This window comes from Schistocerca cancellata, chromosome 7, assembly GCF_023864275.1.
Source record: "Schistocerca cancellata isolate TAMUIC-IGC-003103 chromosome 7, iqSchCanc2.1, whole genome shotgun sequence".
NCBI lineage: Eukaryota > Metazoa > Arthropoda > Insecta > Orthoptera > Acrididae > Schistocerca > Schistocerca cancellata.
In genome coordinates this window covers 413175960-413192620 of record NC_064632.1, presented here as the reverse complement: position 1 = coordinate 413192620, position 16661 = coordinate 413175960, and the positions used below count along the sequence as shown (strand labels likewise).

The 16661-nt window shown below is 36.5% G+C and overlaps 1 protein-coding gene across 2 annotated transcripts in view; it reads left to right on the top strand.

Moving 5' to 3' along the window:
• LOC126092315 (cadherin-23-like) overlaps positions 1-16661 on the top strand; it is a 517289-nt gene that overhangs the window by 420093 nt on the left and 80535 nt on the right. For both annotated transcript variants that reach the window (XM_049907844.1, XM_049907845.1), the window contains exons 25-26: positions 2320-2427; positions 14821-15005. In XM_049907844.1, coding sequence (XP_049763801.1) covers positions 2320-2427; positions 14821-15005 — 293 coding nt within the window. The remainder of the gene's footprint in view (positions 1-2319; positions 2428-14820; positions 15006-16661) is intronic.

Below are 16661 nucleotides of genomic sequence, written 5' to 3'. Positions count from 1 at the left end.
GAACACAGTATGATTGGGGAACTTATGTACAAGTGAAATGAGGTTTTCTGTGAAGTTTCTAGCTACATCTGGAGATGAATCTGGTGGGTGACAGAAAGCTCCAGTTATCAGTTTATGCCCACCCCTGATACTGAGTCTTGCCCAAACAATCTCACACGCAGTTTCAATTTCTATCTCAGTGGATTTGACTTTTTTGTCTACTACAACAAATACACTACCTCCACTTCCCCTTTGCCCATCCTTTCAATACAAACTTAATTTTTTCCCAAAAAAACCTCACTGTTATCAGTTTTCAGTTTCAACCAGCTTTCTGTACCTAGTATTATTTGAGCTTCACTGCTTTTCACAGGTGTTTCAAGCTCTGGCCCTTTGTTGTGAATGCTTTGGCAGTTTATTATTATTTTAATACTCTCAACTGCCAGTGGCATTTCTTTCAATCTGACACTGATATTTCTGGGTTTGCTATAGCAATCATTATCTGGGTTGGATAGAGAGTTGCCTAATCTAAGAAAATCTTGTCTGCACCCCACACACAGTCAACTACCTGAATAGCAGCCTCTGATTTGTAGAGCACACCTGGCCTAATTAGGGGGAGCCTATAGTCCTTGAACCTATGGCGCAAGTCCAGGAAGTCACAGCCTACCTCGTTACAGAAATTTAAAGTCTCTGGTTCAGTCCTTCCACTTTACTCAGAACCAAAGGCCAACAATCAGTTCTGGAGACAATGCTGCAAATTGTGACCTTCATTGAAACTTCATGCACAAGGCTGGTCTTCAGAATCTTCTCTGTCAGTCACTGGAATGACCCAGGGATGACTTCGGAACCCAGATGACAGGCATCATTTGTTCCAACGTGCACCACAATCTGCAGTTAGTTGCAACGTGTCCCCTCAATGGCTGCTAGAATAGCCTCTTCACCATGTTGAATGAGGCCCCCGGACATACACTGACTGCCACTGATGTCCTTCCCTGTCCCTTACTGCCATTTCCCTAAGTGATGCCATCATTCACTGTATGTCTGAACTGCCGAGAATTAATAGACCCCAATGCTTTTGTGTTTGCTCCTCCTGACACCAGACAAAACAAGTTTCCCCAAAATAGTTGAAGTAAGTCCCAGTTTCAGTGAAAGCAGCACCTTGAAATTGTTGGTTAAGGAGATCAGTACAACACCCTGAGTCCTCCCTGGCCCTCGTGCATACTGTACAGGATATCTATATCTACCACTGACATGCCACTTGCAGTCAAGTGGATGGGTCATGACAGATCTTGCACTTTCTGCAGAGGAGACACGATCCACAGGTGAGGATAGTACCTGAGTTATTTCTGGAACAGGTATCAGAGCAACACGAATCTCCAGAGCTCTTCCAACACGCCAATTTGCAGCAGCCATAAATTGTTAGACAGTACTCAGGGCAATTTTCAACTGCTTACAAACGTCAACCAACTCATCCCGTATTTGAGAATGGCTTTCACAATGGGGCTGCATTAATCTGTTTGCTGTTAATGGTACATGTTACGTTGTTCTTCTCTATATAACTAATTCCTTTGTACATCATATTCTGACAGTGCTTCAATAACTACAGCCCTAGGGTCTGAAATAAGTCTTTTTTATAATGAAACTAAAAGGGCAATTTGGACAGTCATTTTACTCCAAACTGCTTACAGATGCATGGGGTTTGGTATCAATCTGACTTCACAAACAAGCAAAATTATTACCTCTTTCTGCTGACTGCTATTTTGCAAAGATCTTAACCATCATTTCTCTGGTTCAGCATAAGTACATCACACAAGCATAGGCTTTAGTCAACTGCATCTCTTTCTTTCACAAGATTGTTTTATTCTGTAACAAGTATTCCCTGTTACTTATCTCTGATTAAAACACTTGCACTACAACAGCTGCAGAACCATCTGTGGAAGCTATCTAAACAACTTAAGTCCTGATGACATGTGGAGGTACCACTGTCTATCCATCCAACCCTATCACTTCTTAGCAGTATGTAGATCCTGTCTTGCTGATCTACTGCCTCACACTGTCAGAGACCCCTAATCTGCCATAGAACTACTAATTCCAAACATAGTCTCTGGGCTCCCACCACTGTCAATATGTGACTATATGCTGACAGTCATAGATATTCTAGTTGTTTTATGTTAATGAAAGATACAAAGGAGCTTTAGAAGATATTCACCAATTGAAAACATTTTTAATTGTTTATTTTTACAAAGGACATTGAAAACTGTAATTATTAAGCATTGTAGTAGCAGCTTCTACCTTTAGTGAATAAATATGTCATTCTTTTTTTCTTGTAACTTCCGTTTGCAGAGAATAGCAGCGGCATTAACGAGATCAGAATAATACCAGAGGCAACAGATCCCAACAATGAAAATCTTGATGAAGATGACCAACAGGCTATATACTATTATATTGTTGGTGAGTAGTAACATGAATATATTTATGATAGATAACATAAAGAGATAGTAATGCACTGGCTGCAAGACAAGCAAAAGATTGAAACACTTTGTTACTTTAATAAAATGGCAAGGGATGTGTACATGTGACAATTTAACAGAAATGTTTTCTATATTAAATCATGAGGGGGAACAGTCAAGGATGTAGAACAAGTACAGTTAAATTATGTCACAGATGTAGAATTACAATTAACTGGTTCCTTAACTTACAATGACAACTAACTATTATGAATGGCACTACACTCAATCACTTGATTGGAGTGGTTGTGTTAAGATAAAGCAATGTAACTTTCCCCAGTCCTGGGGACACCTTATGCATGCCTTCCTGTCTTTTGCACAGCCAGCTTGCCTTTCCCACAGTGTTGTGAATTTGTATACATGGGCTTCCTGCTCTGCTGCTGAGTGCTGTGGATGCATACAGATGTGCTGCCACTCAGACTCTCACCCATATTTTTGTCCTGTAGAGCCAGCAGATTCTCAAAGTTTGGGTTATTCACATGTATACTTGCAGATGTTTGCTGTTGGTGTCTTTTGTTGCTATTTCTGGCATCTCTTCACATTTCTATCTAGTCTGTATTGTTGTCATTAGATTAGTGTTATCTTCATTATTCTTCTTGTCAAAGGTGGAGAACATTTCAGCACTGCTAAGAAATGGAAAAGCATCATATTTTGACAGAGGAGAAAATTCTTGATATTGTAGAGCTAAAAAGGAGATTAATTGTTAATTGCAAAAAAATGTTATAATACTTTAATCTCGAAATAATTTCAGAACATGACAACATTAATATGGCTGTGCTGATGCAGGTCCTCAGTAATGCTTGATGATTCAAAGTCTTGTCTCCTGAAATTGTCTGAGCTGTTAGTTTTGCTGTTCAATAACTGATGCAAACCATTAAATTAACCTTGAGAATATTTTATATTTATCAAGATCAAAATGCATTTTATGATGATCAGTTCACTCTATGCATTTTATATTACTAATTGTTTGTCAGGAGGACTGTCATTATTAAATCTAGTGTGAGGAGACCACTTTCCTTCAAGATAACACTACCAGTAAACCAAGTTAGTAAGTCCACCAACTGGTTTAAAGCCAGTGGCAATTTCTGGAAAATGTGCTATTATAATGAAGTCCTTACGCATGTTTCTACAGATGAAGCACCTTCACCAAAACACAGCTTAAAAGAAAATGGATAATTACTAACAGTTCTTTGTATCAGTGATTGGATCTTTAGTAGTCTATTAACACAGAAAGTATGTTTATTACTACATCTATACTGCTCAAAATAAGTCCATAAAGGACTCACACTGTCTAATTGTGGTGACTTGAGTAATTAAGAATAACTTTCACACTCTGAACTTTACATGGTAGTGAACATTAACTGAAAACTTTTTGGTTAAGATGATTTTCAAGTACAGACTTTGATGCAGAGACATTGACTGAGTGATTACCAGATACAAACTGCTGACTTATTGTCTAGTGTTGGTGTGTATAAATATGTGTAAGGATAAAAGGTGAAGTTGGTTATTACATTATACTTTACAAAGACACCAAAGACCAAATTTATGCTGATTGCATTATAGTGCACCATGTAATAATGACTTAAATGTAACATGTTTATTAGATTTAACTACATGCTAGATAACTGTAAAACTAATAAATTTATATGGACTATTTAGTTAATACAGTGTATACTTCTATGGGGATTTACCAAGTTTAATGTAAATTTTACAGGATCACAATTTTCCTAATTTGTTTCATTTCTTAACTAGCACATTATGTGAATAACCAAAGGTGTTTTCAAAGTTAAGCAAAACTGAACAACAAAATTATGAAACCAGTTCTTGGAATTAAAACTTAAAATTTGAAGTAATGAAAATATTATCGAGTCGGTGAGAACTTTAGTTAAGAATAATTTTTTAGGTAATGACTTTTCAGATAAAGTTAACTATTTACTGCAAAGAGACAGATAGGTATTTCAAGCAAGCTGCATCCTTTTGTGGATAACCAAGTACTAACTCACAACATTTTTATGTTCATGTGATATACAAAAATAGGCAATTACAGATATCTCCTGGGAAAGGACAACAAACTGGGTAATTTGAATCAGCATAACTTAACAAACTACTGAATAATAAGTAATAATGAAATATTGCCTAAATAAGATTTCAATAATTTACTTAACTGTAGTACATTTACTGGCAGTGTAACAGTAAAAAGGAAAAAAAATTAGTTGTCACAGGAGTAGAAATATAGTAAATGTAGTTGTTCCAGTCTTTTGTGTTTCAAACATGTATAAATACAATTGTCATTTTCAGTTCCACAGAATCTGAAAGAGTGGTGAAAGTCTTGGAAAAGGACCATGCTTTAGCAATATAGTAAAACCCCTTTTTTATGTTCTAGTATTTTACATTTTTCCAATTTTTTTGTTCATTTTCATTAGTCCCAATAGAAGTCCTATTATGTAAATGGAATCTAAAGGGCGGGAGAAAGGAAAAGAAAGAGAAGGGACTATTGATGTCAGTTTCATCAGGACTTAATGCAGAATCAGTTGCAATGAGTGTGAATGTGTGCCAGACTGTAATTTGAAACTAGGATCTACCACTTACTTGGCAGTTGTGTTAACTATTGCACCACCCAGACACAGTGTTCATTGTTATAACGCGGACTATCTCAGCATGCCTTTCAGCTGACCTAAATTCACACCTAGCATCCTTGTCCATGTTCTCCCTGCTCACTATGTTTCGATTCCTGCAGGAGGTCAGACATAATTGTGCATCTGAACTGAAGGTAGTGGATTTATTTCCCATTGAGAGTAATCAATTATAAAAATGCATGGTGTCTTTTGGACATGTCCAAAAGAACAGAAACCACACATTTATAAAAGAAGTCTTGCTTTGTCGTACAATGCTTTCCTGTCATTAATGACTTGTCTTACAAAATTTCCCACATTTTAAGTTTTCCTTGATGTTATTATGATCTTTAACATTGATTTAAATACAGTTTTCTGCAAAAAGTGCAGCATATTCCTGCACAAAGTCAGCCTTGGAACAAAGCAGAAGAAAGCAGACTATACACAAAGTTATTGCTCATGTAACACAGCATTAGCAATTAAGATTTTCACTGCCAGTTGTTGGCTCATGGCCACCTCTATTATTTGTTTTCAGTGTTTGGAAGAGTGGGAAAGTATCCTGAGTCCCTTAATGATAATCACGATCTGATGATAGTGACTCTAGTAGATTTTCACTGCCAATTGTTGGGTCATTGCCATTGTTTGCAGAGTTTGGAAGAGTGGGAAAGTATCCAGAGTCACTCCCTAAGTGATAATCACAATCTGATGATAGTGACTCTAGTAACAACTTTCCTTCTGATCATTGTGTTGTATGACAACAGCTTTAATTTAATGTCACTGTCATATATACAAATAAACACTACATTTGCAGATAACCACCTCTGTAATGGGTTTTCATGAATCATTGTTATGTCCATGTGAAATACACTAATCCATACTAGGGACACAGTCTTACATTGGTATGATCTGATATCAGATGTAAACATTCTTCCTCAAGTAGCCCTGTAACTTGATGAAGTTTCCATGCTCTTTCTCAACCAGGATGTCCTTTAGTGACCTCCTTGTTGGCAACAAGCTATAGATTTCATGCTTGTTGTTCTCTTATTACGAAGACTGCAAACTTTAATGATTTAACCAATACTGTGTTAAAAGTTTTATTTACCATAGTTTTATATTTATTATCAATAATTAGTCTTGTATTAAACCATGAATATGTTTCTAATGTGGTTTCACAAAAGACTTTTGCTTCGCTGTTTTATTTACACCATTGAACATGATCAGAACAAACAGTGAAACACATGTACACATTTGTGTTTGTCAGCACCCAGCCACTGCCTGCGCACAAACATACATTTCCTTCTCATCACAATATTGTTTACAACCAACAGTTTTGTGAAAGTGTAAGTGTTGATAGTGGAACTGTGGGCCAATGGAAAAAAGAACTGCAAAATATCTTTAAACATTATGATCCAAAAAACTCTTTTTTGCATCACATTACCAAGTAAGGCCTTATACTTTAAAGGTGAGAAATGCCTAGGTGGGAAACTAAGTATGCAGAGATTTTTTTTTTTTTTTTTTTTTTTTTTTTTTTTTTTTTTTTTTTTTTTTTTTTTTTTTTTTTTTTTTTAGTCAAAGCTGATGGGTCTGAAAAATTACTTCATTTGGTAGATGGTAAATTGAAAAAGCCAATGTGTTTCACACATGTGAGAACTCTGCCCACTAATTATGATTCCAACAACACCACATGTATGACCAGTTCCATATTCACATCCACCATGCATGCACTGGATGCTAAAATAGGGACAAAAAATAGGAAAATAATGCTGCTACTAGATAGCTGTCCAGCATACCCTGACAGTCTGCAGCTCAGAATTATTAAGTTAGTGTTACTGCCTCTTGACTGTGTGAGTGGACCTCAACCATTAGATCTAGGAATCATCCATTCATTTAAATGTAGGTATAGAAAAATGCTTGTTGAGAAGGCTGTATGATAATGCCACGGACCCAAAATCTATGACTATTCAGTTTTGGATACTATGCATTATGTAGCCAAAACTTGGATGGATGTGACTCCTTTAATCATTTCTAACTGTTTCATGAAAGCAGGATTTAAGTTCACAGAAAACACACAGACGCCACTGTAAAAAAACCTGTCTGAGTCTTGATTTTTCTGTGGTAGGCATATTATCTACATTTCAAGAGAATGTCAGTGTTGATGCTTCAATCATCAATTCATTGAATTTACACTTCTTTGAATCAGTCTACTAAAAAGTGTAAAAAAGTGGGTTATGATGTACGTTTTACTTAGAAAAATTGACTTTCATTCAGTTGCACGTAAGTTTCATGACTTGTCTTCCATACTCAGCAGGCCTTCAAATTAATGGTGATCGTTCATGATATTCCTAATACTAAACATGATGGTATGTGTAGTAAATGAAACCAATTAATTTTATATAGATACCATTACCATTACGTAAAAATTAATGAATTCTAGTTTTCAAGGTGGAAAGAAATATTGTGCCCGTTAGACACTGAGAACCAGCGGTACACCCATGGACTGTAAATTGATTGAAAGTTTCAGTTTAAAAATTGCAGTCTTCTCATTATTTTATGTTTTCAAAAGACTGGATTGGAAATGATTCATTACATCTCAAATATGTACCTTGATGAATTGTAGGTGATGATCATTGTTGACCAAATTAGCACCTCAATTTCATTCATTGCAGAAAGTACTGATGTGCCTCTTCAAATATGTTATATTCTTATGACACAACACATTTGATTTATTAGTAGTTTCTACATTTTGTAATGTTATGAGCAGCAGGCTCCATTACCACAGGGCAGTTTAAATCATATCAGGCAGCTCTAGGGCAATATAAAAGTTTTTTGGGGAGCTGTCCAATGGATTGTGAGAAGCCAAACTGAGATTGTCAGAGCACTGAGCGCAAGTATAGGAGTGGCTAGCAAGCTCAAAAGAGCTGTGGTCATTGGGATTTTTCCACAGTGGAAAGTGGTATGTGTGAGTTCTGACAGCATGGTAGTAGAATGAGCTAAGATCGATGACCCATGTGATTTGAAATATTATCACCAAATATTATAATGGAAAATATTTACAATTCCTTACAGACATGCTAGAAAAACAAGAACTGGCAACTTTAAAATCCTGGCAATGCCACAGACCCATTGAAAATTAAACTATGATTGTAAATTAAACACTTCAAAAGTTATTAACATTTACTATTATTATTATTATTATTATTATTATCATTATTATTGTTATCTGCATTGAGATCCAGTAGGATCATGTAATACATTCTGGCTCATTTGAGCATTCTTTCTGATCTTCCATGATTCTCTCATTTTTTCTGCATGCAGTATCTTTCTGTCCTCAGTTCACTTTGTCTCTGGTTTCCTTGGGACTTGATACTCTGCCCTAACATTCCACTTGTCTCTGTATATGTTTCTTTCTTCAATTTCTGTTGGATCAATTAACGTTTTTTCTAAGTCAAGTGTGACTTGTGTAATCCATGGGATTGTTTTTATTATTGCTATTATTATTAATAATAATAGTAATAAAAATTATAACTGCAAAGCCTATCATGTAATCTGTGTGATTTGTACATAAAAAGAAATCTTATCAACAGATTAATTTTCTAATTAAAAAATATGCAAAAATTTGATTATCAGTTTGGTTTACTTATGCCTGTAGTCCCCTAACTATGGAATCCTCTACATATATACAAATGATTTTATCAGCATGAGTTTCTTCCTTTAATATTTTTTGGTTTGAGTGCAAGACGTGGTGATTTATGTGTCTGAGATTTGTTTAAAATTATTCAAATAATAATAAATTATTTTATTAAGATGTTGCAAACATATTGCAAAGATTTTCTTTATATTTTATCATAAATATTTATATGGAATGATTGTGAAAATTATGAATAGTGATCAGGATGAAAGTATATTCATTGAATTGGTGAATGGTCATGTGACTGAAACTATACATAAGAGTGAGGGTAGAGCTCATGGTTTCTAGTCTGTCATCTTGCACCTGGATTTTTGGCAAGCTGTTTTCATCTTGGTTTTGTCTGGAGTTGGTCAGTTCAGGTGGTTTGTTGTAAAATTGTGGGTTGTGTGTATACTGTGATTGTACCTTCATGCAGCAGTACATACAATAATCTTGGGTACGTGTGATAAATTATAAATCTCAGGACTCTGACTTCAATCTTTAGAGGCAGTTTAGTCAGTGATGAGACAACTTATGAGCTGCTGATATGTCATTGCAATGGTTAATTTCTAAAAATTGTGGTTTTAATGGATTTTTATTGTGATGGACTTAACTGATTTAGTTGGAATAACATTAATGGCTGTGAAATTTAGATTTGCTGAGAATAATAATGCTCATGCTAACAAATGTTGAGAGACAGTTTGGATTTTTGAGAGTTTATTTCACTGATGTACTTCATTATTTAGTTCATATTGTTGGGTGTAACAGCTGTTTGTACAAAGTAGACAGTACTGCTGAAAGATATTGACCGTTATTCAATGAGTTATTTGTATGTGGCCACAATTTGCATACATTGTGCATTTATGAAAAATAAGTGAGATTCGTATCAAAGTTAAAATCAGTCTATTTTAGACAATATTATTATGTTTCAGAATTTTGACTAACAGATCCAACTTAGGTTCCCCTTATTTAATTATTCACTAATGTATCTCACTGTTAGTGTAAGGTTTTGATATAAACATTATTTTCTTCAGTTGTTGTACTACGGAGTGATGGTGTACAGCCAAACCCTCGCATAACTTATACTTTGTGAACAAAAGTATCCAGACATCCCTAGAAACATATGTTTTTCATATTAGGTGCATTGTGCTGACACCTATTGCCAGGCACTCCATATCAGTGACCTCAGTAGTCGTTAGACATCTTGAGAGAGCAGAATGGGGCACTCCACGGAACTCATGGACTTCATACGTGGTCAGGTGATTGTGTGTCACTTGTGTCGTAAGTCTGTACATGAAATTTTCACACTCCTAAACATCCCTAGGTCAACTGTTTCCAATGTGATAGTGAAGTGGAAATGTGAAGGGACATGTACAGCACAAAAGCGTTCAGGCTCACCTCATCTGTTGACTGACAGAGACCGTCAACATTTTAAGAGGGTCGTAATGTATAATAGGCAGACATCTATTCAGATCATCACACAGGGATTCCAAGTTGCATCAGGATCCACTGCAAGCACTGACAGTTAGGCAGGAGGTGAGAAAACTTGTATTTCATGGTCGAGCAGCTGCTCGTAAGCCACACATGCTGGTAAATGGCAAACAACGCCTTTCTTGGTGTAAGGAGCATAAACATTTGAAGACTGAACAGTGGAAAAACATTGTGTGGAGTGACAAATCACAGTACACAATGTGGCAGTCCAATGGCAGGTTGTGGGTATGGCGAATGCGCATTGAACGTCATCTGCCAGCACATAAGTGCCAACAGTAAAATTCAGAAACGGTGGTGTTATGATGTGGTTGTGTTTTTCATGGAGCGGGCTTGCACCACTTGTTTTGCATGGCACTGTCATAGCACAGGCCTACATTCATGTTTTAAGCACCTTCTTGCCCCCCACTGTTGAAGAGCAATTCAGGGATGGCGATTACATCTTTCAACACGATCGAGCACCTGTTCAAAATGCACGGCCTGTACAGAGTAGTTACATGATAATATAATCCCTGTAATGGACTGACCAGCACAGAGTCCTGACCTGAATCATATAGAACACCTTTGGGATGTTTTGGAACACCGACTTCGCACCAGGCCTCACCAACCATTATTGATACCTCTCCTCAGTGCTGCACTCCATGAGGAATGGGCTGCCATTCCCTAAGAAACCTTCCACTACCTGATTGAACATATGCATATGAGAGTGGAAGCTGTCATCAAGGCTAAGGGTGGGCTAACACCATATTGAATTCCAGCATTACCGATTTCTGCCAGGTGTCCAGATACTTTTGATCACATAGTGTACTAATGCTTCATGATTGTTTATATTGAAAGGGATACATGACATGAGGAGTAGGAGCAGGACCTATGAGTATCATTGTAATTTATCATGTTCCCATTACAAAACTTTTCATTGGCAATTAAACTAGGCAGACACTTTATGAAGGAAGGTTACAAAGGAACTGAGCATAAACTAGTCTGAACTGTATGGAACTAAAAACTGAACTGAATCTGTGCTGTGGGGTTACAGCCATAGTACATATACATCCTTTTAGCAATGAGAATAGTTTATTCATTAAATTCAGAAGTGCATTTCTTCCCCTTCTAATCATTTGATTGTACACTTTTCAGCAATCTTCAGAGTAAGGCTACAGACCACAGCTAAAGAGCTTTAAACTGCAGATTCACAGACAACAGTGATGTTGATTGCCAACAAAGAGTGTGCATAAATTTAATCTGTGGTTACACAGTCAATCATTCCTGAAATATTGATGTATCATTGTTAGCTTCACTGTAGTAACGTCTTTTCCAATTTATTAAAGAAAGTTCCAGATTCCATGATTTGCCCATGTTGGAACCACTATCTTTGTTAATTAAAATAGTCACCAAAAAGAAAATTCAACTGCTTCTTTCACCACCAAGTCCCAAAAAGATGAAAGCAATGGTAGAATTTTATTAACAGAGATAGCAGTTTCAACATGAGCAAATTGTGGCATCTGGTGCTTTCTTTATTAAACTTGTAAAGATGTCTTTCCAGTGCAGCTAATAATGATACATTAATACACCATCACGGATTGACCACATAGCCCTAGGTTCAATTTACTCTTAGTCACCAATCAGTGCCTCTGGCAGTTGTGTATTGGTGGTTTAAAAAAATTATGCAACAAGTAGTGAAACTTCAGTCTGCTGGCTCAATCTGAAGATAAGCTAAAATGTTAGTAGTAGCAGAAATAGAGTTTTTGCAACTGCACTCTGAATTTCAATTGATCAGTTATTACAGCACAAAAATTTGTAGGTGCACAAATGAGAATAGTGTTAACCTTGTTGTTAGAGCTTATGATGAATTGCAAATGAATTTCCCTGCAAGAATCAGGTTAAAATTTTCCTTGACAATATAGAGTAACACAATGAAAACAAGGATTTTTGTCATAGCTATCCTTTTTTGATGAAATTAGTAGAGTTCCCAAATTTACCTTATTTATACATGTTTATCTTATTTATTTTACACTTTCATAACATCTGTAATATTAATTAGCATAAGCAGTTTTCTGATAAATACAACTCTTTGTATCTTTTTGTGGAAATTGCATGAATTATGTGATGTTAACAATACAATATTTTATGAATCAGCGTTATAATTTGATTTGTTTTTTAGAATGATAAGCATGATAAAAAGGAAAACCACTGAAAAATGAGCATGATTGAATAATACAGATGTAATGCTATGAAGCAGTAAAAAACTGAAAGATGAACTACCAAAAATGAAATATATAAATGTATCATGTCCTACATCATTTATGAGTATTGTAATCAGTGATACACAAATCTTAGTCTTTATCTTACATATGTACTTCATATTTCTGGACAAGAGTTTACCCAAGATCTGTGGTGAGAAGGGGGCTGGTGGCTTGTATTAATGTTGCTTTGATATCGAAAAAGGAAGGGTGGAGGGAATGAAAACCATGTTTTTGAAAAATCTCAAAACAATTCAAAATTGCATATATTAATTATTAAAGTTTTTTATATTAAAAACAAAGATTCCATGACTTACCAAACGGGAAAGCGCTGGTAGATAGACACAATAAAAAGACACACAAACACATACACAAAGTTTCAAGCTTTCGCAACCAATGGTTGCTTCGTCAGGAAAGAGGGCAGGAGAGGGAAAGACGAAAGGATGTGGGTTTTAAGGGAGAGGGTAAGGAGTCATTCCAATCCCGGGAGCGGAAAGACTTACCTTAGGGGGAAAAAAGGACAGGTACACACTCGCATGCACACACATATCCATCCACACATATACAGACACACGCAGACATATTTACAGGCAAAGAGTTTGGGCAGAGATGTCAGTCGAGGCGGAAGTGCAGAGGCAAAGATGTTGTTGAATGACAGGTGAGGTATGAGTGGTGGCAACTTGAAATTAGCGGAGATTGAGGCCTGGTGGATAACTGGAAGAGAGTATATATTGAAGGGTAAGTTCCCATCTCCGGAGTTCGGATAGGTTGGTGTTAGTGGGAAGTATCCAGATAACCCGGACGGTGTAACACTGTGCCAAGATGTGCTGGCAGTGCACCAAGGCATGTTTAGCCACAGGGTGATCCTCATTACCAACAAACACTGTCTGCCTGTGTCCATTCATGTGAATGGACAGTTTGTTGCTGGTCATTCCCACATAGAATGCGTCACAGTGTAGGCAGGTCAGTTGGTAAATCACGTGGGTGCTTTCACACGTGACTCTGCCTTTGATCGTGTACACCTTCTGTGTTACAGGACTGGAGTAGGTGGTGGTGGGAGGGTGCATGGGACAGGTTTTACACCAGGGGTGGTTACAAGGGTAGGATCCAGAGGGTAGGGAAGGTGGTTTGGGGATTTCATAGGGATGATCCAAGAGGTTACGAAGGTTAGGTGGATGGCGGAAAGACACTCTTGGTGGAGTGGGGAGGATTTCATGAAGGATGGATCTCATTTCGGAGCAGGATTTGAGGAAGTCGTATCCCTGCTGGAGAGCCACATTCAGAGTCTGATCCAGTCCCGGGAAGTATACTGTCACAAGTGGGGCACTTTTGGGGTTCTTTGGTGAGAGGTTCTGGGTTTGAGGGGATGAGAAAGTGGCTCTGGTTATTTGTTTCTGTATCAGGTCGCGAGGGTAGTTGTGGGATGTGAAAGCTGTTTTCAGGTCGTTGGTGTAAAGGTTCAGGGATTCAGGACTGGAGCAGATTCGTTTGCCACGAAGGCCTAGGCTGTAGGGAACGGACCGTTTGATATGGAATGGGTGGCAGCTGTCATAATGGAGGCACTGTTGCTTGTTGGTGGGTTTGATGTGGACGGATGTGTGAAGCTGGCCATTGGACAGATGGAGGTACCCTCTCCCTTAAAACCCACATCCTTTCGTCTTTCCCTCTCCTTCCCTCTTTCCTGACGAAGCAACTGCTGGTTGCGAAAGCTTGAAACTTTGTGTGTGTGTTTGTGTGTCTTTTCATTGTGTCTATCTACCAGCGCTTTCCCGTTTGGTAAGTCATGGAATATTTGTTTTTAATATATTTTTCCCATGTGGAATGTTTGTTTCTATTTTATTTATTGTAGTTTGAATTAGATTTGCTGAACTTTTTTCTGAGTGACAGCTAACATTCAGTTACACATTAATTGTATTTACATTTTAGAAGTTTTTAGTATAGGGTCATACTTGTAACAAGAGAAAAACATTGCAATTTGGAAGTATAACATTTCTGGAAGTTTTTAGAACTTGAAGGAATCAACATTATCAGTTCCAAGAAGATAATAGCAAAAAACTTTGAGTTTCCATGACAAATGCCTTTTGGCGCACTTGATATTGGTCAGTTTCCCTTATACGGTTGATATTTTCAAACTGAGACGTCTGTCTGTCTTGAGGGTAAATCATGAGTTCAGTTAGTGAAGATAATAATTTTTTTGTAGTGAGTTGTTGGGTGAGGGTTGGGGGAGGGTTGGGGGAGGAGCCAGTTGTCCTTCTCTGCCCTTTTCTGGGTATGCCCTTGTTCCTCAGTTTTTATAGTAAAGCTATAAATGGAAAATTATTTACTTCTATTAGGTGGAGATGAGGATTTGTTTCAGCTGAATAACACCTCTCGTGAATTAAAACTGAATGGTCAAGAATTAGATTATGAAAATGCTACAAGCCACACCATATATGTCCTAGCAACTAATAGTGAAAAAAAACCAGAAGAAGACCCTGCTCTTGAGAACAATGATTCAGTTCTGAAATGCATAATACAAGTAAGTAGACTAACTTAATTTTTGTTCTTAACAGAAAATAACACAACATTATTTAGAATGTTGATATTAAAAAGTAAAATGATGCAACTTGATTATTTTCTTACTTATATGCTAAGATGTAATAATAAGAAATTTTCTCATACTGCTTTGCACAAAATATGAAGCATGCTCTTATTGCTCTAGTTTTGATTCGTTCTTGTTCACTGAATATATTGCCATCAGATTTTAAAAAATTAAACATTTCAATAAAACACTTTGATGATTTACACTACTCAGCCATAACACCATAATGTTGTATGCAGTTGCTACCAATGCTAAACTACTTTGTACATCCAGAAAAAATATTTTTCATTGTTTTGTTAAACCAATGAAATCTGAAACTATATATATAACCTTTATTTATCAACATTCATCCAGTAATTTTCATATATTTTGCACAGATCTTTACACTGCCCATTTTATGCTGATGTACATTTTCTTTTAATATTGATTCTGACATTGCAGCTATGTTTAAATACCAGAACTTCTTAATCCACCTATTCCAACTTGTCATTCTGTTACCTTTTAACATAACTACAACCACTAATTAGTTTGTTTCTCTCCTGTGGTCTCTCTGAGATGTAACTTCAACTAAATTCATTTTATTTCTTGACAGTGAAAGTGATACAGACTCCACAACTCATACACTTATACATATTTTTAAAACAAATACTTCATTGTTGATATTTGTGGTTTTAGATACTACAATTAAAAATATCTCATCAATTTAGTGTGACATACATGCAGAAGTGTTGCAATCACAATTATTTCTTTCATACATAAAATCAGTCAGAAAACAATATTGTCATTTGAATTTATGTCACATACGCAGAATGAATAATGGTCTTAACAGTTTCATTAATTACACAGTTACAGAATTAAGCATGATGTTTGTATCATCTTTTTAATATACATCTGATTAGAGCTTTTGGTCATTGTTAACAGCAATTCTGTCCTTTAGAAAGTCTCAAAATTTTTTTTTAAAATTAGTAAATTTTGCTACCTACATTAGTTACAAAGTTGGATAATAGCAGTTCTCATGTTATTCCCAGTATTTTTTCAAGTATTTCTGATCATGCCTAAAAATAGTCAACTTGAGTTATCATCAGGGAGCCTTGTCTTACAGATTATTTCTGCCAAATTATATATAGTGATGGGACTAATACAGTATTATTACACCATAACCTGAATAGTTACAGATGCATCTTGTATAAACATGGCACAGATTAGACTACCGTATTTACTCGAATCTAAGCCGCACTCGAATCTAAGCCGCACCTGAAAAATGAGACTCGAAATAAAGGAAAAAAAATTTCCCGAATCTAAGCCGCACCTGAAATTTGAGACTCGAAATTCAAGGGGAGAGAAAAGTTTTAGGCCGCACCTCCAAATCGAAACGAAGTTGGTCCATTGTAATATGAGACACAATTTACGTCGAATGAATGACGATACAGCTTCTGTAGTTCGGTTCGCGTCGTAAGCTTAGCAGTTAAGCTTTACCACGTAGCCATTGCTATGCGTCAGGCGCTCCGTCCGTATTTATACGGGCACCCTTCCTTTTTCACGTGCTTCGTCTGGTTTGAATCGATTGCTTATTTTGCTTTGATCTGATAAATG